At 41.3% G+C, this 20,735-nt stretch overlaps 1 protein-coding gene across 5 annotated transcripts in view; it reads left to right on the top strand.

Moving 5' to 3' along the window:
* UBAP1 (ubiquitin associated protein 1) overlaps positions 1–20,735 on the top strand; it is a 37,573-nt gene that overhangs the window by 7,230 nt on the left and 9,608 nt on the right. For 4 of the 5 annotated variants that reach the window (XM_040580834.1, XM_040580836.1, XM_040580833.1 and 1 more), the window contains exons 2-4: positions 11,454–11,494; positions 16,881–17,005; positions 19,101–20,030. In XM_040580834.1, coding sequence (XP_040436768.1) covers positions 11,461–11,494; positions 16,881–17,005; positions 19,101–20,030 — 1,089 coding nt within the window. In that variant the 5' untranslated portion in view covers positions 11,454–11,460. The remainder of the gene's footprint in view (positions 1–11,453; positions 11,495–16,880; positions 17,006–19,100; positions 20,031–20,735) is intronic. The other variant, XM_040580837.1, reaches the window with a different exon arrangement.

Below are 20,735 nucleotides of genomic sequence, written 5' to 3'. Positions count from 1 at the left end.
CTAAATACCTGCAGTTACAGGCTTCCTTCTTTGTAGAAGGGAGTTTAATACATGTTTTTGGTTGACTTACCTAGCAATCTTTTGATAACTGGTAAAAAGCTCATAATGTATTCCTAGGTCACTGAATGCCTTTGCTTAGTAATGCAGTTTCTTTGCAGTGAAAATGCAAGTAAAGACAGTAAAAAGCTTATTGGTTCCAACTAACACTGTTGAGTATTTCTTAATTTGTTTGCAAAGGGAAAGCTAGCAAATTCAAGTATGGACATAAATGTAATACTGTTATGTTGTGTTTTCTCTTCTACATGAAGATCCTTGACTGGAAAAGCTTTAATAAATGTAGCTTAAAGAATCCACAGCATATTGTAAGATGCAAGATAAATGAAGGTGGATGAAGGTGAAAAAGTTTTAACGTGGTGTGAATGGCTTGGTGGTCTAAGCTGCTTTTGGAGCTGGAGGTGGAATCCCTAAATAAACATCTGGTTGACAGAATGGCTGTCACATCTGTTTGTGTGACATGATAATGTCACCCTTTTAATACCTGAGCTTACATAACTGTGTATGCAAGGAGTATACAGTTCTAAAGGTCTTGCCTGTCTCTTGACATGTTCTGTATGTGTTAGGATATTGGACTGATGAAGAAGTTCTGCTTTCTACCTCTCTGCCTTCTCTCCCCCCTCCCAAGGAGATGAATACTTGAAATATACCAGTATTTAGTGCAGCAGTCTAGCTATACTCTGGATAAATTGATTTGATAAGTAATGTAAAAGGTCTTCTCTCTCAGCTTGAACAGAAAGAGAGAACTTTTGTATCCACTTTACTACAAGCCTGCTTCAAGGCTTTTCTTCTTTCAAGAAGAAATTAAACTGTGATTTGATGTTAGTGCAGGAATGTAAATGTGATGGTCCTGGTCCATCATTAGGCAGCACTGGATTTATTTCCTGAGGTGAGCTGGATTGAGTCAGACTTGTGAGTTATAAAAGAGGCAGGCTGGGACTGATTCTCGGGTTACAGGAGAAAATCTGCCATCTCAGATGGTCAGCCCATAGTCTTTCCACTTTCCTGTATTAAAATGAAAAAAAAAAAAAAAGTAACCTCGCTGCTTTGTCATAGTAATGAAGGTCTGCTGAGATAGACCTCTGCACTGTAAGCACTCCCATTTTGTTGCCAGCCTGTTAGATGTTCGGAGAGAAAAAGCTGTGGGTAATACTGTTGGATGGTTGTGGGGCAGTCTCATGCAACAACCTACTCAGACTTACAACATAGGAGTAAGGCCAGTTTGGTGAAGCTGAGTCAGATCTGTCAAAATATCCTAGGGAAGTGAAGCTGATGTGTCTCTGAAGGCTGCTTTTGCACAAAAATGAGTTGTTTCTGTTCATTGCCTCAAGTGCTTCAGGGGTTGCATTCATGTTTCAGTTGATTCCTTGTTCTCTTGAGTTAGTCTGGGAGGGGGTGTGCTGCTGGTGAGACCTCAGCTAAGCAAACATAGGGAAATCGCTGAGGTGAGTGTTCACCTTAAACTGGGATGAGGGTTTTTTTCTTGGTCTGTTAGTTCTGTCCTTCAGTGCAGCAAAAGTTGGGATCTTTTCAGGTGTGTGTTTGTGTCTATGCTTGTTTTCTTATCTCAGCCTTGATAAGAAGGGTTGGATGAAGTCAGATACCTGTTGGCTTAGTAGGAGTGACGTATGAATTAAGGACAAAATGAGATGGCACTGAAAGGTGGAACTGTACCAGTGATATGCTGATGGGTGGAAGAAGTTGCATAAAAAAGTCAAGTGTGTGAAGAATATCACATCTGTATCACCTGAGGTGGAATTTACATTTCTCACATTAGTGCTGTCAAGACAAAGGCAAACTAAATTTCTGAGAGTTGTTTTGAAAATCAGGAAGGTTTGAGATGGTGTGAGATTTATGTTGTCACTTAAAACGTTTTGGTGAGCACACTTTTCCAGGTATGCTGTGATTGGCTCTTTGGTGCTTCAGTAGTAGGAAGGTTTTAAGTCTTCTGCTTTCATCTGTCTCAAAGTATATATTTGGCAAAAGAGTCGGTTATGGTGAATAGAGGTATTGCCCACAAAACAGGCAGACGTGAGAGATGAAACAGAAAGAGGGTAGATTTAGATTGGACATAAGGAAGAAATTTTTTTGCAGTGAGGGTGGTGAGACACTGGGGTTGGCCAGAGATGTTGTGGATGACTCCTCTCTGGAACCAGTGTTCAAGGCCAGGTTGACTAGTTGTGGTGAGAATTTATTAAATTGATGACTGCTTATGAAAAATGTCTTTGATTAAGAATTGTTTAACTTGGACAGTGAGCTCAGGGGGCTCAAGGACAATTTTAATGAGCAGGTAGTGTTTGTCCTGAGTCCCCTGAACACGCAAGATACTAGTAGGACTGTCCAGACAATAAATATTGCGCGTAGCTATGTCATGACGGTAACTGCACCATGCTCAGGCACTGACCAGTGTTCCTGACATGAACCTCATGAGGCATTAGGTAGTGCGCTCCTGTGCTTAGTCTGAACTTGGAAGTTTACATACACTAGGTGTGTAAACTATTCCTGTTTTTCACTGAGTATAGAGGTGGGCAAGCTCAGGAGCGGGCCAGAAGCCTCACCAACAGGTGGATGCACTACATAGGAGTTTTCCCAGTTACCGAGAGACTCCTGGTGCCAGCTGCAACAGGGCTTCCCAGCCAGAGTGTGGGCCTGGATGATGTTAAGGGGGTAATTGGTGATGTCTCTTTTTCTTAGTCTCAGCACTTTGCAGTGATGATTTGATGCCTGGCTCCTATTGCTCTTTTATTATATTGTGCATAATAACTAGTACTGTTTCCCTTTATTATATTGTATGCTATTTTCCTTTATTATATTGCAATATAATAAATGCATTTATTCTTATACTTGATTTGGAATTAATTTTTGCTTGGTATTCAGTCAACTAGCAAAACAGTGGTCTGGAGCAGATGATCCTTGGAGGTCACTTGCAACCCACACCATTCCATGATTGGTGGCTTCTATATTAAGTGAATCTGCAGGGAACTTCCATTCTCAGAATGTGGCTCTTTTAGTTGAGAGAAATGAGGTATGTTAATGGAAAACAGGGATGTCGGCTGGAAAAGTTCAGCAGTTTTAACTACATCCTTGCAGGGAGTGGGTGAATGCTGTTGGTGGCCTTAAGTGTATTTGTGAACTGCTTGGAGCAAGGGTGCAGTCAGGGTCTGAAGCAGTGGCTCCCACGCAGAGTCCAATTTAGTCTGCTTGCTGCAGCCAGAGTTGGTTGTAGGTGGAATAGTTAATTTAACAGGCCGTATTTTCTGTCAGTACCGTACTGAGGTTTCTGGGGAAATACTAAATGTGTGGTGGGAGTGGGTAGTGCATGTGACCCTAGTATAAGATGAAAAAATGATGAATCTATAGTCGTCTAACACTGGTCCCATTGTTCTTGTACAGTGCAGTAGACATGTATTTTGGCTGAGTTCAAATATATGAAATAGCAAGTGATGTTTGACCTGCTGGCAGATCTCATTTTTCCATTTTAAAACTTTAGTCCAACTTTGATTTCTGGCTAGATATTTTTTGTCTGCTTTGTTGAAGTAATCCCATAAGCATTTTTGTCATCAAATTTCTAACCAAAAAATAGCTATCAATAAATAGTGCCATTTATCTTCTGAGCTTTGACAAGGAAAAAGTGACAGCTGTGTAGCTTTCTTCGGACCATTCCAAAGCCATTTGAACCATTTTTTTTTGAGTAGTTTAATTGCTGTAGTGTGTATAAATGCTTTAAATTCCAGTTAATTAATATTTATCAAAAGGATACAAATTGCTTTCTGCAATAAAATAATTTGAATTCCTTTGTCAGTGTTGTGAGTGAACTTGTTTTTAAGTAATACAGGATCGGCCAGCTATACACCTCTTGGTCAAAAAGCATAAGAAAGCTTGAAACTGCACAGATACTGTTATTTTTTTTATTAACAAGGGGATATTCTGATTAATGGTAAAAGCTGTTTTATGTTGGCAGCATTTTGGGAATGTTTGTCTAGCTCTCCTCATTTATAACTGGGACAAGTCTGAAGTATTAATAATATTCAAGTACTTTAGAATCGGCTTGTTCCATCTTGAAGTATCACTGCAAGAAATAGAGCAGCATTTTAATTAGCTTATGCTGCTCTGGGTTCCAGACATACATTTTAAATGTGCAGGATATTCCACTGGTTTTTTCGTTCTGTTCTTTGTTAAAGATGTGTAAGTGGGCTATTTTGTTGCTGAAGCTGGCAACTTTCTCTAGCTAGGAGTCTCTTAATTTGAAAAGGGTTGTATTGAATATTAGTTTTCTTCTGAAGTGCTAGGATCAACTGGGAAAGTTAATGCACATACCTGGCTCTGGCTAGAGCCAAGATTGCTGTTAAAGATTTGATTTGTTTGTAGTAGTACAGTCATGTGTTAATTAAGCTGAAGTAGCTAAATTTGTTAATAGTTACTAGATGCTTTCCATAATACTATTTTAAGCTCTCAAAGTGGTAGGTATTTGTTATCCAAACTTTAGATGTAGGAAAATAGTAACTAAAAGCAGTTGCTCTACTTATCAAATGTGGGACTTGTTTCATTACTGCATTGTGAGTTTATTGTGATCCTCATTGGTGGTACAAGTCCTGCAATGTCTTTTCTCACTTTTTTCCTAGAATGTAGGAGTTGCACAGCATATTTATATTTTCTGCTATGGTTTATCATGCAAATGTCTGTAATGCTTCTGTTGCATCTCAAGGAAGGGGGAGATGGTCCTTCCATTTCTAGCTTACCACCCTTTCCTAGGTGATGTAACTTCTAGATCAGTGAAGGTGATCTTGAAGCAAAAGAATATGTAAACCCATATTTTTTCCTTCTGCTTTTCTGTTTAGATGATCTGTGAATAACTTGGGTAACAGTCACTGGCATGAACTACACTGTAAAATCCACATCTGGTCTCAGAGTTGACAGAACCCAGGCTATTCACTTGTTTGCTGAATTTGGAGATGAGGCCAGCATTAGATGTTAGTTGCAGATGGTTTTCTCTTGTGACAGAACTCTACTTTTTGGAAACAGTAAGTTTAAAAAGGTCACCCATTTGGTGTATGGCCTGTCCGTCTCTGGCCAAAGGAAAAGCTTGCACTGACTGATCTGTCTTGGCTACTGTCTATAAGTAATTTTCAGTTTTCTTATGCTCTTGTCTGTGCGAAGAGGCTTGTGTGGTGTCTTAAGTTTCAACCACGCTGGAAGCTTGTATAGCTAGTGATACAGTGATTGAAAAACTGGTGAATTAGTGTACTCCGTTTCCTCAGCCATTGTAGGGTTTTCCCTTATTTCTGGGTGAAATGTCTGGCACATTACCTTATGTCCCAAATACAGAGTCAGGGTCTTAAAGGAGGAATAGAGCTATCTGTTACCAGTTTAAGAGCCTTAAATGCTTAACCAGCCCCGATAGTATGTGCTTTTAACAGGTGCAGCATGTTTAATGAACGAAGTGGAACATGAGATGAGGGTAACTGTGTGACTACAGGTGTCTAATATTAATGCAGTGAACACATACTTAACAACAGCGAGGGATGCTGTGCTTCTCTGCGAGGGTGTGGGAGAGCTGTCTTCCATTTTAACTTCCCTTTGATTGATGTACACTGAAGCAGAAGGTCTAATTGCCCACAGTGTCATGTTAAGCAATGGCACAATTTGAAGGATCAATTTCTCCTAATGTTTGTCACTGCTAGGAAGATGCTATCCAACTTCTGCATATAAAGCCCTGTAATGGATATTATTGCCATCATAAGTGTTGTCTATAATCCAGTAATGAGATATGCATGCAGACCTCTTCAGGGGCTCTTTCCCTGTCCTTCTTACTCACTTATTCTAGATATGTTATTAAAAGCACCATTTTATTGATTCCTGCCCCTTAGTCATTGCACTGGAAATAACAGTCTAGATTAGTTTGATGTTATGTGCTGTCCTTCAAAATTTAGATCTCTTGTCACAATTGCTTGGGTTGTTGATCAGTGGGGCATGTATGCTTATCCCTTCCTCTCTTCACACCCCGTTGTCAGTGTAATCCCTGCTCTGCCTTTGGTTAAATTTAGGGCGACTACTTTACTTACATCCTGCGAGATGAAGACATGTCATTAGATTTGTTTTAACCAGTGGCCGTTGCCAATTGGGATGGAAACTCCATACTAGTGTTTGCTTGAAGGAAGGTCTGGTTTGTTCTCGTTGATCTTAAAATAGACCAAAACCCTTTATGTACCTTATCTTCTGGATTGCGGTAGCACTTCAAAGGAATTCCTGTACATACTTAAGACTTCTTTTTCTGCTAAGACTAGTGAAAGTCATGCTTTTTCTTCCTGGATGTCAGATGTAGTTTTACAACAACTTTATGCAAACAGCTGTTGTCAGTGGCTCAATGAAAGGCTTTATGAAAGGGCAGTACCTGCACACAGCTGACTGTGCTCATTGTTTGCAGAACTGTTAGAGGTACAGAGCAGGAGTATTTGCTGCATATTTTGAGGTGATACCATCTGTTTGGAGACTGCAGTAAACTAAAATGGAATGTGTTTTATACTGTAGTAAACTTCTGTGATAAGCTTTTTGCAGTAAGTCTATGTAAGAGATCTCAATTGTGTAACAATAATTGAACATAGGTGGGAAGCTTTGATATGGAACAGGCATTGTCTACTTATATTTTTATTGTATGAGGCTGTATACAGAATCTTGATATTGGTTATAGCCTTTCACTTGCACTGAAACAAGTAGTTATAGCAAAAACTTAAACCACTGTGTAAATCTGGAATACTTGTGGCACATCAGTAATCAGTCACTTTGAATCAAACTGCTTTTCACTGTTTCTTAGTGTAAAATCAGCACTAGTTCATGAATGTAATGTAGACAGCAGAAAATAATCTTTTCTTTTTGACTTTGTCTTTCTGTAGTTTTCAGAGTGCGTGGATGCATCCTCACTTCTGTACTTAGAGTACACAATGTGTAAGCAGGCAAAATGGAAGTTGCCAGATCAGGTGTCTTTTCTTTGAAAATCATAGATGTGCTGATTTGATTGTGGTTGATAGCTTGAGGGATTTTGGTTTCCTCTGACCCATAATAAGTGCATTTCTCACTTGTCTGAATCTTAGGTGGGAGTTACTTCAGAGAATTCATGTGGTCTGGAATACAGACATACTTGCACACCAAAACGATGGGCGTAGCAGCTGGAGGCCAGTTCTTGATAAATAGTTAAATTGGCTTGAGTTATTACTGGGAAAGCTGTTTCAGGTACAGTTAGTGGTAGGATGCTTCACCTGACCAGTCACAGCTCTTCCAGAAGAAAAGGAATGCAGATAGAAACTTCAGGGAAAACAGAAGTAATATGAAAATAATAATTAAAAATTTTAAACCCCCAACTGCTTAGCAGATTCTCATGAATCATTCTTGGTCATAAATTTTTTTTTTCTCATCTGTTGATGAGACTGTCCCTTTGGTATTACTTGACTGTACCAAGTCACGCTTCTGTGTTCTCCTTGGTGTCTGGCAGCACAGCTAAGTAGTCATTCAGGTTTAAGTGGTGACGTGCCAAGTGGACTGTCTTAGTCATCTCTGTGCTGTCCCTTCAAGCCTTTCCAGCTTGTCACCTCTCCCTTTGTGTCAGTTGTTTCTGTCCTGAGTTTTGTGACTTCTATGTTTGTGCATCTTTGTGTTGTTTTTTTTGTTTACACAGTTGTTTGCCTGTCACCCCCATCCCTGTCTGCCATCACTCTGAGGTGCTTTGCCCACATCCTGCGCCCTGCTATGCTATATTCCTCTGGCTGGCTGGTTGAGAATGTTGCCCTGTTGCTTTGGTGTTACTATGTGGGAAATTAACTTAGTGATAGGAAGGGAAGAGTTCTCATCAGGTAGCTTCAGTGGCTGCTGACATTGAAGTTGCTTATAACTTCTAGGGCCATGTAGCTCTGATCTTCTCTGCAGATGCTTAGCCAGAACCAAGAATGAGGGAATGGGGCTAAGGAGGTTGACATTTATAGAAGAAAGCTTGTAGGTGGTTGTGAGAAACACCTGTAGTACTTTGCAACTAACTTACTTCCTCAGCTTGGGAAAGGTGTTGGAAAAGTTTACATGCAGTATAGCATGTTCTTTGTCAATTTAAAATGTGTAGTAAAGCAGCAGACGAAAATGTGTGCCCCCATGCTCCATTCCCACAGGTGCCTTCAGTGCCCTGTTCTGGAGTTAAAGGCAACAGTGGTAGGGCTGCAGTTGTCCATTAGCTGTTTTGGAGTAAGGCTTTGGGAGCAAGTCCTTTAAATTTCTAAGAGCGGTAAGGAAGGTAAGCAAACCTTTACTGCACAGTGTAACAGCTTTGACTAAGCAAATGCAGTTCAGATAATGCCTAGAAGCATAGCAGCAACATTAGTAATCTTCTAACTGGCTACAAATAATTTTTTTTTTTTCCAGACAGCAGTACAGCACAACAGCAAGATGCTAGTAATAGTGGGACCCAAATAGCTTATCAAATCTGATTAGTCACAAGACACTATTTTAATTGAACCCCCTTTGGAAAGGATGTGACAGAATGTAGCTGGCAGCCTGTTACAGTGTTAGCGTGCAGTGCTTAACAACTCTGTGTGCCAACAGTGCCTTCTGCAGTAATGGTATCTTAATAAGTGAACACTCACAGTACATCAGGAAGAGCTAGTGTGCTATGAACTCGCATGCTACCTGAATCTAAAGTGTGACTGACTGGAAATAGTCCATTTCGTGATTAGCTGCCTGTTGATGGGCCTTAGCTAGTTCTGTAGTTAAAATACTGTGTCACATATGGCAGAGGAAGCATTTTTCCCACTGCACCTTGAAGTTAATGCAGGTGCTGAGTGTGCACTGGAATTTTACTACAGGATTGCCAACAAAAGCAAAATGCTTATTACTTATGTGGAGTGTTTTGACACTGAGGGCACATCCAAGGCTTTATGTAGCTCCAGATTGCTATACTTCTGCAAAACTCCCTCCCTGGATGCTAGGCATGCACATCTTTGGTTCTGCAGGATTCACACACGTTGCTATTAATGTCCCTGGAGCAAGTTGATAGTGTCACGGTAACTTAAGTGTTCAGTTACCCAGCATCAGTGTGTGGCATGGTAAGCTGAATGTGTTCTTACTATGGCCTGCTGAGAGGGGATATAAATTACTGTCCTAAAAATGATCTGTTTGAATTTCCTTTTCAATGTCCTTTATGTAGGTACAGTCTGGAGTTAGCTGCTTCCGGTAAGTGAGGTAGGTAGCAATAAACTCCAGTGCCTGTAGATAACTGGTGCTGGATTGAGAAACTTCCTTGTCAGTTAAGTTGCCAAAGGGAGGAGGTTATTGCTTCTCATCAGAAGTTTTAAAATCCTGTAGAAAAGGACCACTTGCTTTTCAGTCTGGGATAGTAACTAGAAGAAGAAAAAACTCAGAGAAATTATAGAATGTGTGTACAGAGGGCTTGTCCCTAGCTCAGCTCTGCTGTGATAGTAGTAGATGGTTGGTACCTGCAGTACGTGTGTGCACGCAGTGGCCCACAGTCTCCACTGACATACAGAGGACTGACTGGTGAGGTATGTGAAGGCTGTATGATTTTACCTGTGGCCTGGCTTTTTCATTAATAACAAATCAAGTTGGTGTCTAAATTGTTAGGTTCATACAAAGGAACTAGCAATGTAGCAGCCTGTCTGACGGTGTGGTCCAGATCTGAAAGGTGCAGCCTGTTCCATGTGCTGTAGGCTGCACTCTGGTCTCCTCTGTGGTGCTGGGGCTAATAACACCCATTCAGCTCTAGCAGTTGACATGCAACTGTACCAGGTGGTCTTGTGGCTTTGCACTTGACAACCTTCCTGAGTTGACAGGCTTGTCACTGTTCCACCTCCTTTTTCTTATGTCTTTGAATCCTCAGTGTTTTGTTTGCTTCTGAGAAGCAATTGCCAGCTAATGGCAAAACCAGTTCTTTGGCTTAGTGGAGTAGTTTTGGACATCGTACCGATGCGGAGAGAGGTGCTGGGAAGAACCTGACAAGCGTTGAGCAGAATGACACACTGAGTCATGCCTGGAGTTCTCAGCATGACTCGTTTCCCTATAGCCTAGCCTCTGCTTGCTGTGTTCCGTGAAGTCTGGTTGCACCCAGCTAATCTTCCTTAGAGCTTTGGCTTTATCTGTGTTGAATTCCCACTAGGCAGTAGAGTTGGTTCACCTGTTTCAATATAATCTTGACAGGGACCTTTGCACAGCAAAAGGTGTTTTCCTAAAGAACTTGAAACTGGCTATTCCTGACCTCAGACTGGTCAGCAGCTGTCAGAAGGAGCAGCTAAGCTGTCTCTGCAATCCTCACCTTATGATACCCTTACTTTGACGTTTGCAGTTGGAATCTGCAATGGGAAACAGTGGGGATAAGAGTTAGACCTTGATTGAGGAATGATTAGTGTGAGTGTTAGATCTGCTCCAGGTTATGCTTTGACAACTGCCTGCTGCTGGTGGGAGCGTACCAGATAACTTCATATTTTTTGAGGAATGGCTGTTGGGCATTTCAGTCTGAGCTGGAGGACTTCAGAAACAAAGGGCAACTCTGATTCTTTGTCTTGCATAGTGTCAAAGGTGGACTTTGAAATTCAGTTATTTGAAGAAGTATGCTGTGGGGTCTTGAGATACATCTTGTGATGTACTTGTAATCTAGCAAAAGAACCAGTTAAGTTGTTGAACACAGCATAAGCATCCTGAAGCAGGGTTTTAGCTGACAACTAATCAGACAGCTAATTCTGTTTTATCAGGACAGGCCTACTCTGTGTTAAAAGCTGGGTGGGCACTTCAGTGTTTGACCTATTGGCCGTGTAGGACTTGCATCCAAATTTTAGAAGTTGCTAGTAAAACTGAGAGCAGTGGATGAGGACTTCTGTTAGCATTGTTTTCTTGTGTGTATCCAAAAATAACTTCCTAATGGTACCATTTATTGTATACCTGTATTGTTATCTGTGCATTACCCAGTGCGTCTGACAAGTGCCATGCGGGCTAACTGACTGCATATCCAACATGATAGCATCGCTTTTTAGAGCAGCAGGGATTAATCTGAAGAGGATCAGTGTGGTATTTCCTTAATGCCAGGGGAGGCAGGGTATGCTCCATGGGGCTGGGATGGAGTGGCCTCTCAGCACTGTGATCTGGAACTGTCAGCCTTCCAGATCAACCTGGATCTTGGCTATTTGGTTTTTCCTTCTTCCTTTTGCCATTTGGATTGTCAGACCCTGGCCTAAATTAGTCTGCTTGGTCAATTCTCAATGCTGTAGAAGAAGTTTGATTATCTGGGGAACAGGATAAACAGCAAGTGTCTGCAGCATGTCCCATAATCTAGAGATAAGACTCGGTATAACTGCATAGGCTTATGCTGTGCTACATGTATAAAGTTGTTAAAGCTGTTATAAAATGTTTTTCAGGTTCTAAATGGCTTCTAAGAAGTTGGGTGCTGACTCGCACGGTAAGTGAAATTTGGCATCCTTGCCTTTTCAACAGGATGAATCCTGTTACTGCTGCTGCCTAATGTCCCAGCCCAGACAGTCCATAGAGATTAATCTTTTTAGCCCCCGAGTAGTTTTTTTTGTTACGAATGAAGCGCCTTGGCTTCTTTCTGGCGTAGTTGCTTGCTGATGCTGTTCCTGTTTTCTGGTTAAACTGAAATTCAGCCTGTGACTGTTTCCCACTCCTTTATGGCAGAATAATACTTTCTGCTTCCCCCTTCAAAATCAAAGCTGAACTGCAGTTGTGATACCGATCTGATGTTTGCTGAAGTGGACAAAAGATCTGTAGCTTCTTTCTGTGGAAGTCACATGAAAAGTTCAATTGAAAGTGAAACTTTTAATATATCGTTGATTTATGCTTGCTTTTTGCTCAGCAGTGATTATTTTTTTTCCCCTAAATTGGACTAATCTGGTTCAGCAGGCAAGTGAAGAAGAGAGTATCTTCTGCACTTGAGATGCATAGTGTCATGCAGATGTTCGGTATAATAAAAAATTATTTGCCTGTATATGTGTTTCTCTTTTAGCAAGTGGGGTGTAATGTGAAAGGGTTAGTTATTTCTGTGGAACTTCACATACAACAAACTGAACTTCAGTGTAGCTTATTCGAATCAGTAGTCACTCAGGGCAGTAGTGGGAGGTTAATGTGAAATTTCTAACATTATTTTTCATGCTATAGAAACTTCTGCTTTTAGAAACTCAGCCTTTTGATCTTCATGGTTAATCTTCCAGATAAGAGGGTCTCGAGGAATTTAGTTTTACCTTGGGCTTTTTATTCAGTCTTGCAAGTGTAAAGTTGGAAGTACACAGTAAGAAATGCCTCACTTAAATACATGGTTAAGGATTAATAAAAATGGCTTATCAAAACTTAAATTTTAGATCAGGCGTCCTCAAACTGTTTAAACAGGGGGCTGGCACGCGGATGAAGTGGCAGGCAGTCATCTGTGGCTGCTTGGTTTCCCCCCCCAGCCCCCGGCGGGGGGATCTGTAAATACCAGGGGCTGGAGTGAGGACCCTGGGGGGCCGTATCTGGCCTGCGGGCCGTAGTTTGAGGACCCCTGGTTTAGATGGTCTCCTTTGCTGTGGCCCAGTGATCCTGCTGCAAGACAGTTTATTATATAGCTGCCAGTTCTTCAGCAGTTGCTCTTTTATCTGTGAATGGTCTCTATGAACGTTGTGAGCTGCTTGTCTTTTCAGTTTGTTTTTATTTCTCTTCTGCTTCCTAAACCAGACTAGCTTGGAGCTAGAATTCAATCTGTCTTAAATATTTCTCAAAACAGTATAGTTTGGTGGAACATGCTCCTGGCTTCAGAATCACAAAGTCAAAACCAATGGTACTGTAAGCTGGCTGGTTAACTTGTCTACCCTTTTGGATATCCTCTGTTCCTAATGACACCAGCGATACTGTCACAGTACTGTTCCTGAGGAGTAGTAGAGCGACTTCCTTGGCTTATTATGTCTTAAGAAGTCAGCAGGGCAATTGTTTCAGTCTTCTCCAGGGTCGTTAAGGATTAATCCCAATAAGTGAATTCTGGCTTACTGTAAAGCATTTAGCCCAACAGCTACCTTCAGCTCAGTGTCTCTGGCAGACTGATGGAACTGGTCAACGCAGTTGATGCATTGTTGGAAGAAGGGTTTGCCAGAGTCAAGAAGACGCTCAATATGAGTTATGCATCTTGCTCAACTTTATTAGTTTCTAACACTACTTATATAGAACCGATACACATGCATATTCGTAAAGCAGAAATAAAATTGGTTAGTAGTTTCTAAACGCACGCGGTTCTCACACCCCTAATTATCATGACTAAAATAAGCGTTCTATCCATGTAGCTAATTGTGTTGCTGTGCTTCAGCCTTGTAGTTTGTTACTCCCTATTTTCCCATACGGGTCCCCACCTTTCTTGGCCCTGCACCTGCTTTCCCAGCAGCTGTAGCTTGTTACAGCCATGGCCTGTTGGCACAACATAATTACTTGGTCTCAGGATTCAAGAATAGCTCAAGGCTACCTTTCTTGTTAACTTCAGCACAGCAACTTCAGCACAATTCTGATTACAGGCCTATTCTAATACCAGGCCTGGATTGTGCAGATCTTCTAAAGCCGTGCTTCTGCAGCCATTCTTCTGCAATGCATCTCTTGTACTTCCTGTTGAGCAGCTTATTAGAGGTTTGAGGACCATTGTTGAATCACAGGGTGATTGAGGTTTGAAGGGACCTCTGGAGATCATCAAGTCCAAACCCCCTGCTCAAGCAGAGCCACCTAGTGCAGGTTGCTCAGGACCATGTTGAGATGGAGGTGAAGATAGGAACATAAGGTATGGGTGGAGAGAAAGGAACCCTTTTCCTCTCTTGAAGGGTATTCTTAGCATATGCCTGTAACTATGCCTATGTAACTTCAGATGCACTCCTGTCATTTAAATAATTTAAAATTGAAGCTTAAATTCAAGTAAGTATTGTAATATAAATTCAAGTAAATATCAAGAAATGCAGCTCTCATCTGTTGCACGAACAGCTTGGGTTATACCAGGTGCAGTATGTTAATATTGCTGTTCTGTCATCACTGTGAAACTTGAAACTCCAATTTCTGAAAATTATGTAAGTGTCATTTGTGTGACCACAAAAACTAAGCTCCACTTGGTTTCACAACTGTTTCCTATTCATAACTGGTTATATATGATGTTCCCATTTTGCTGCCACACTGGAGAACACTTTTATGAGTTGGCCAGTGATTTCTGCATTACACTAAAAAGAAGACAAATCTTACTCTTATAGTAGTTCCTTGGGCCAGGAATATTATATATTGTGCAGTGTCAGAGATCAAACTGACTGTTAGTTTTGCCAGGGCTATTCTCAGAACTTCCTCAGTATGCTTTTAACTGCTAAAAGGATGAAATGGCTAACGGCCACATTAAGTAACAGTTCAGAAAAACCTTTAATTGCTTCACTTCAAGATGTGACTATTGAAACAGTGATTTGCATATCTTCTCTATGTAGGTTTTGCTTATTGCCTTAAAATTTGCCATTCAAAACAATTTGCATCCTTACCCATCAACAAGTTCAGTCAGAAGGTTTATCCATTTACATAAAGAAAAGGGTTCTTGGCCTTCAGGTTCAGATTTTGACTTCACTAGGCTAGTACTGTTCTGATTGAGCTGGGATGCTGTGTGCATCAGTGTTTTGCCTCAGAAAGACTTCACCAACAAATGTCCTAAACCAGTTACTGTGTTTCTTAATGTGTGCTTGCAGGTTTAGTAGAAGAATTACACTCAAGGTGAGATTATAGCAGAGGTCATGATTTAAAGATTAGTATACTGAGCAAACTCTAGAAGACTTTTATTCTACTTATTTATTTTACTCTAGTGTCTGAGGCTAAACTGGCAGCTGTCAGTGCAGCCCATCTAGTCTAGGTGTGTTTAGATTTATTTTTTTTACTGTGCCAAAACAGAGTGTTGATGTGTGAATACCACAATGTGTGCTTGTACCTTCTGTGGCAAAGGTGGCAGCTGCGCAAGCAGAGGTGTCTACCACTTACTGTGTCAATAGGTCTAATAGGACAAGTACCTGCATACTGAGCCATTTGGGCTGTGAGATCAGTGCAGAGAGGTAATCCTGCTTTGATTGGATTGTCCCGCTTAGAGCCGGTAGGACTAAGCAGCACGTAGTAGCCGCAGTCACACCAGGCTGAAGAGTCAGGAGATCCAGTTTCTCTCACCTGGCCCTAATTATTTATCACCCTCAGCCCAAAGGCTACCACAGTTGCTATTTCTGTGTAAGCAAACACACTGGCAAATCCAGGTTCTCACTGCCAGCTCAAATACAGTTTGGATGCTGTGGTGCCAGTGGCCAGTGAGGTGCCATCTGGAAGCTGTGCTGTGTAATACTTGAATGTGTGCTTTTTGGTAAGATTTAGTGAAGATACTGTTATCTTCTGGCTGGACCATTTTTTCATCCTGGTGGCACAGGTGAGATGTAGGTTATTCATCCTGATGGTTTCAAAGGTGGAAGAAATACCACCTGTGTCCTAACAGGACTCTGCAACCAGCCAGTGTGGTACATAGCATGAGAGCTCAAGTGATGACAACACATAAACATTTAACTCCAAATTAACAGGGTGTTCCTGTTTTCAAAAGCTGCTCATCCTTTTGGAGCCTGTGGCTGCCTTGTTGTAGATGAGTCAACAGTGGAGGAACACAAACAATACTTAAACTGTCACCTGGGTACGAAAATGGGTCAGATAAAAGGCAAATCACAGCTCACTGAGCAAGAGGTTAGTTGCTGAACAGTCTTAGATGTTGCCACTCATGTCTTTTTGGATCCACAACACTCAAAGTGAAGTTACTAATGAGTGCTAGAGGAACACTTCAGATTGTTATACATGGCCAGAAACCTGGCCTGTAGCTTAGGCCAGTGATCCCTTTCAGTTAATTGAAAAACTGTGTAGTTTATATTGTGGGTCTTCTAATACTGCTTCACAGCAGCTCAAGGAAAGCAAACCTGTAGTCTGGCTTCTTGGAGGTGATTGAGCTCTTAAGTGATTCTGCCTTGTGAGTTTGCAGGATGCCTGAAGCGTTTTGTCCTAAAACACTTTTTAAATACCATGTCTAAGTGATAGATATAAAGGACAAATGGAGGACAATGAAAAGGTCTGAGGCCTCTCGTTACAGTGATCACAAATGGGACAGCTGTTAATAGCCTTGTTTTAAAAATCAGAATTGCTATCCTAAATAGTCTTGAGCTATTTTGCTGTGTTTTGGTTAAAGTGGAACATCTAGACTTTGGGCCACTTTACCATTGTGACCCTTTCTGTCCAAATGTTCATCCCTACTTCCTAAAATTCAAATGCCATGGTTTCTAGTTTGCCGTAGCTGCTCTGAAGCTGGGTCATTTTAAATCCTGCTTTGAATATGACGAAAAAGTGATGAATCTTTTTATTGAGGCAGAATGCAGTGTTCAGCTTCCAGCTGTGTAGGCGTAGTCTTGTCACAAGGGAAGCTAAGATGTTGGGTATATTTGCTTCAAAATCTGTTAAGCTGTTGAATTGTTATGTGGCGTAAACTAGTTACAGGCTAGGATGTTAACACACGCACACACACACACGACAAAACAAAAACAACAAACCAAAAAAACACCCAAAACCCCAAAACCAGACAAAAAACCCCAACCAACCCAAGCATCAAAACAAAAACCTGAGGCAATAAAGTCCAAATAGATCCGGTGTGTTTCTGATTAAGCAATATCCTTTGTATTTGAGTCACCTGGTGTAGTTGGGGCAGCAGAGGGAAAAGTATTTGCCTTATTTGAATGCATTAAACTCGTAAGGTTTTTTGATACAATTTCTGCTTTTGATCTTAGGGCCTTTCAGTTATCTTGATGATGTCCCATTTAAGATAGGAGACAAATTCAAAACCCCAGCGAAGGTTGGATTACCCATTGGTTTCTGCCTGCCTGATTCTTCTCAACTTGTCAGAGGAGCCCAGGTAAGTGATGTTTTGCCTTTCTGCGCTCTTCACCCCCCCCACGCCCTTGGCCCCCAACATGTGGTGGTGTAAATTGCACATAGTTGCATTTTGCAGATATTCAACTGTTAGTCTTGTCAGTCCTGTAGTGCCATTTAGCATGCCAGGCAGTAGATGTAGAAGATCTGTTAGAAAGTATAGAAAGATAAAAATACAGTAGACCGTGCAGAAACCTTTTACTTCTTGCTACTTTAAAAAGCCTAATACACTAAAATAAATGTTTTCTGCTTCAAGAAAGCACTATGTTTTTGTGTAATAGTTGCAGGTCTAAACATTACCCTGATTAAATTTGAGTAGCATTTTTGAGAGGAAAAATGCTAAGAACCGATACACCCATGCTACGGCATATTTTCAGAATCTTGTTTGATGTTAACAGGTGTTTCTGCAAGCATATTTTATGGGTTCTCATAATAGCGTGATGAAGAAATAAATTTCCAGTTCTTGTTTTCTCTGTGGTTCTGGGTGGGAATTATTTTCCAGCTGTAGGGCAGACAGGTTACAGCTTGGTCCAGATAGCTTCCAGGTCTTTGAGGAGCATGTCTCTGTTACCTTAAACTCTTTGTAGCATAAAATCAATTGTTTTAGCATAACTGTTGAAAAATCTAATCCACAAATGCAGGGTGATACAGGAAGTCCAATTGAACTGTGTCCCAACTGATAATTGTTTTCATGTTAGCCATGACAGGTTGCTGTAGATGGTTCTGCCTTTTCCTTCCCGCCCTGCCCTGTATGTTACCCTATTATGCCATGTCATGTCGTCTTCATTGTAACCTTTAAATGATTACCTGATTGTCCTAATACACACATTTTCACCCAGTTAAGTTGGTGTGAAAGAGCTAAAGGAGGCAGTCTGAGCAGCCTGGACCTCTTGGAGCCTTAGAGCTAAGGGAAAGGGGAACTCTTAATACAGTTGGGACAACAGGTCTCCAGATCTCACTGGAGCCTGCTATAGGATGGGATGTGGTGCAACAAATAAGAAGTCCCAGAAAAGCCTATTAGAAGCCTAGCAAGCCTTGCTGGCTTTTTTCTCTTTAGAGCTAGGAATTTGTATGACCTAGCAGTCCCATGGCAAGAGTACTCTGGTTGTGTTCCATTATCCTGGGAAGGATGTCTTGTGACTCCTTGTGAGTTGCAGGTAGGTGCACCCTGGACTTAGCTTGTAGGCTGTGTTCTCTGATTTTTTTTGTGGTTATCTAAAGAGCATTTGAGGCTCTTCATTCCTCCCAAGGTGTTAAAGCTTTAAGTAATTTAATATGTTCAGAATTTTGTCCTCTCAACCGACCTACAATGGTGGCTACTAAACTGGTAGTGAGTAGCTTACAAACACGCTCCTGTGCTAACCTGACCCTGAAGGAGCTGATCTTAAATGAGAAAAGCTTGTGGGATCCTGTCATGCCAGTAACTGCAGCAAAACCTGATAGTGCAGGCAGTTGTCATTGGTGTAGCCAGTATATCCCCTTTGTCTGGTGAGCCGCTGGCAGTGGGTAAGGATACCAATACCTCTGAAACCCCTGGGTGTGAAACTCTAATATCAAGTTGGCTAGGAATCTTTTAGGGGGAGCTAAGTAATAACATATTGGTCTTTAGATGCAAAAATACTCTGCCCTAGGTTTGAATGACTTGTAGAACTAGTGGACAGGGCATAGTTCAGCACTGCCAGATCTGGGTATGATTGTTCACCTAGTAACAACTCATTAGACTCCCCCTTGCTCCATCTGTTGTCCTCAGGGGAGGTGGTGGGAGGGCTGTGAAAATTATCTTGGTATTAGTTCTAAAGCAAAATTAAATGTAGGAATGAGGCAAAATACAATGTTTTAATTCAGGTTATAGCCAGGATTTGCTGCTAGAGGCAAAATGAACTATTCTGTTGTCGTCTAGCTTTGACAGTCTGTAGGTGACGAGATGCTGGGGAAAGAAATGATACCTGTCCATGGTAATTCTTGTAGTTCTCCTTCTATGTTACTTATGTTCCTGTAAGAAGTAGTGGCTATGATCCTTGTAATTGATATATTTTTTTTTTTTCCCCTCCTCTCCTTTCTCCCACATCCCTCATCAGTATGACTTCTCACTGGAAAAGAAAACAATTGAGTGGGCTGAAGATACCAAAAAAATTCAAGCTGCCCAGAGAGAAGCTGAACGCAAGGCAGAGGAAGCACTAGCAAACTCAAAAGTAGTTCCAGAGGTCAGCGACAAAATGGGGTTCTCGGAGGTACCTTGCCCTGAGTCCATGCCGCCTCCCATTAACCCCATCCTCGCTAGCCTGCAGCACAATAATATTCTTACTCCCACGCCAGCCAACAGCAGCGCTGTGAAGCAAAAGGTTCTCAGTCCACCTTGTCCAAAAGCAGACTTCAACCCAGCTGATTTTGAATGTGAAGAAGACCCATTTGACAAACTGGAATTAAAAACTATCAATGATAAGGAGGAATTAAAAAATATTCTTGAAATTCACGTTGGTACTACTGGGCCAATTGTTGCCCAGCTGTTAGATAATACTTTGCCCAAAGGAGGGTCTGAGGCTGTGTTGCAAGATGAGGAAGTTCTGGCATCCATAGAAAGGGCCACGTTGGACTTCAAGCCCCTTCACAAACCCAATGGCTTTATCACTTTACCACAGTTGGGAAACTGTGAAAAGATGTCCTTGTCTTCCAAAGTGTCCCTGTCCCCTATCACTTCAGTGAGCAATATCAAATCCCTGTCCTTTCCTAAACTTGACTCTGATGATAGTGACCAAAAATCATCAAAGCTCACAAGCACTTTCCACAGCACTACCTGTCTCCGCAATGGCACTTTGCTCAGCTCTTTGCAGACCTGTGCTCAGAGTAAAGCGAGTGAACTGAATGGACACCATGTGGTTGGTCTTTCTGTTCTAAATGAGGACAGTGGCATGGAGACATCAACATTATCCTCTTCATCCAGGCTGCCTTCCCTGGCTGTGTCAACAGCTTATACAAAAGAAGAATCATCTCAAAGCACAGCGACTATGGTAAAAATGCAGTAGATTAGAATCAGGGTTGCTGGGGCATGTGTGGAGATGTGGAGGCAAATACTGCATGCAAAATGTACTGTGGCTTTGGGTTTAGTTTCGTTTAATGGGAGTGATGTGTAGATAGTCCTGATTTACACAGCAAATTCATCAGTGCAGTAGGTTTGCATACTGGCGGTTCTGGACTTCAGGTTATTACTTTTCAGGTTTCCCAAAATCTGAAATTTTTAGACCAATTCTGGTGATTTTTATTTCATCTTTTCAGATAATCTTGTTCATAGTTGCACATCTTTGAGCTAAGCATATAAGATACCTTTTTTGTACAATCCTGCATTCTGTCTTACCCAACTAAGATATATCGGATTCTGAAGTGCTGTTAGGTTTTGAATTAAATCTTTGCTAGATTTGTTCCTCTGCTTGGTTATTTATTTGCTAGAAATAATGGGAAGTGCAGGCTTTTCAAGGAACAGAAGCAATAACACATTGAAAAACACAGATGTGCTGTGTCATTTAGGAAAGAAAGTTCTTGCTGTTGACCTGCAGTGAAATACATGTTTAGGTTTGGTTTTTTTTTTTAATTTTCTTCCTGAGATCCTGTTAAAATCTAATTTAAAAGGAAGATGATGATGGCAGTCTGAAATCTGGTATTTACCCCCTTACTTGTGAAGGAAGGTGGAAGGATTGCTTGGTGGATACCAAACGCAA

The sequence above is a fragment of the Falco naumanni genome, chromosome Z (genome assembly GCF_017639655.2).
Source record: "Falco naumanni isolate bFalNau1 chromosome Z, bFalNau1.pat, whole genome shotgun sequence".
Classification (NCBI taxonomy): Eukaryota; Metazoa; Chordata; class Aves; order Falconiformes; family Falconidae; genus Falco; species Falco naumanni.
The sequence above is the reverse complement of the archived record's forward strand: the minus strand, read 5'-3'. Positions and strand labels throughout refer to the sequence as shown.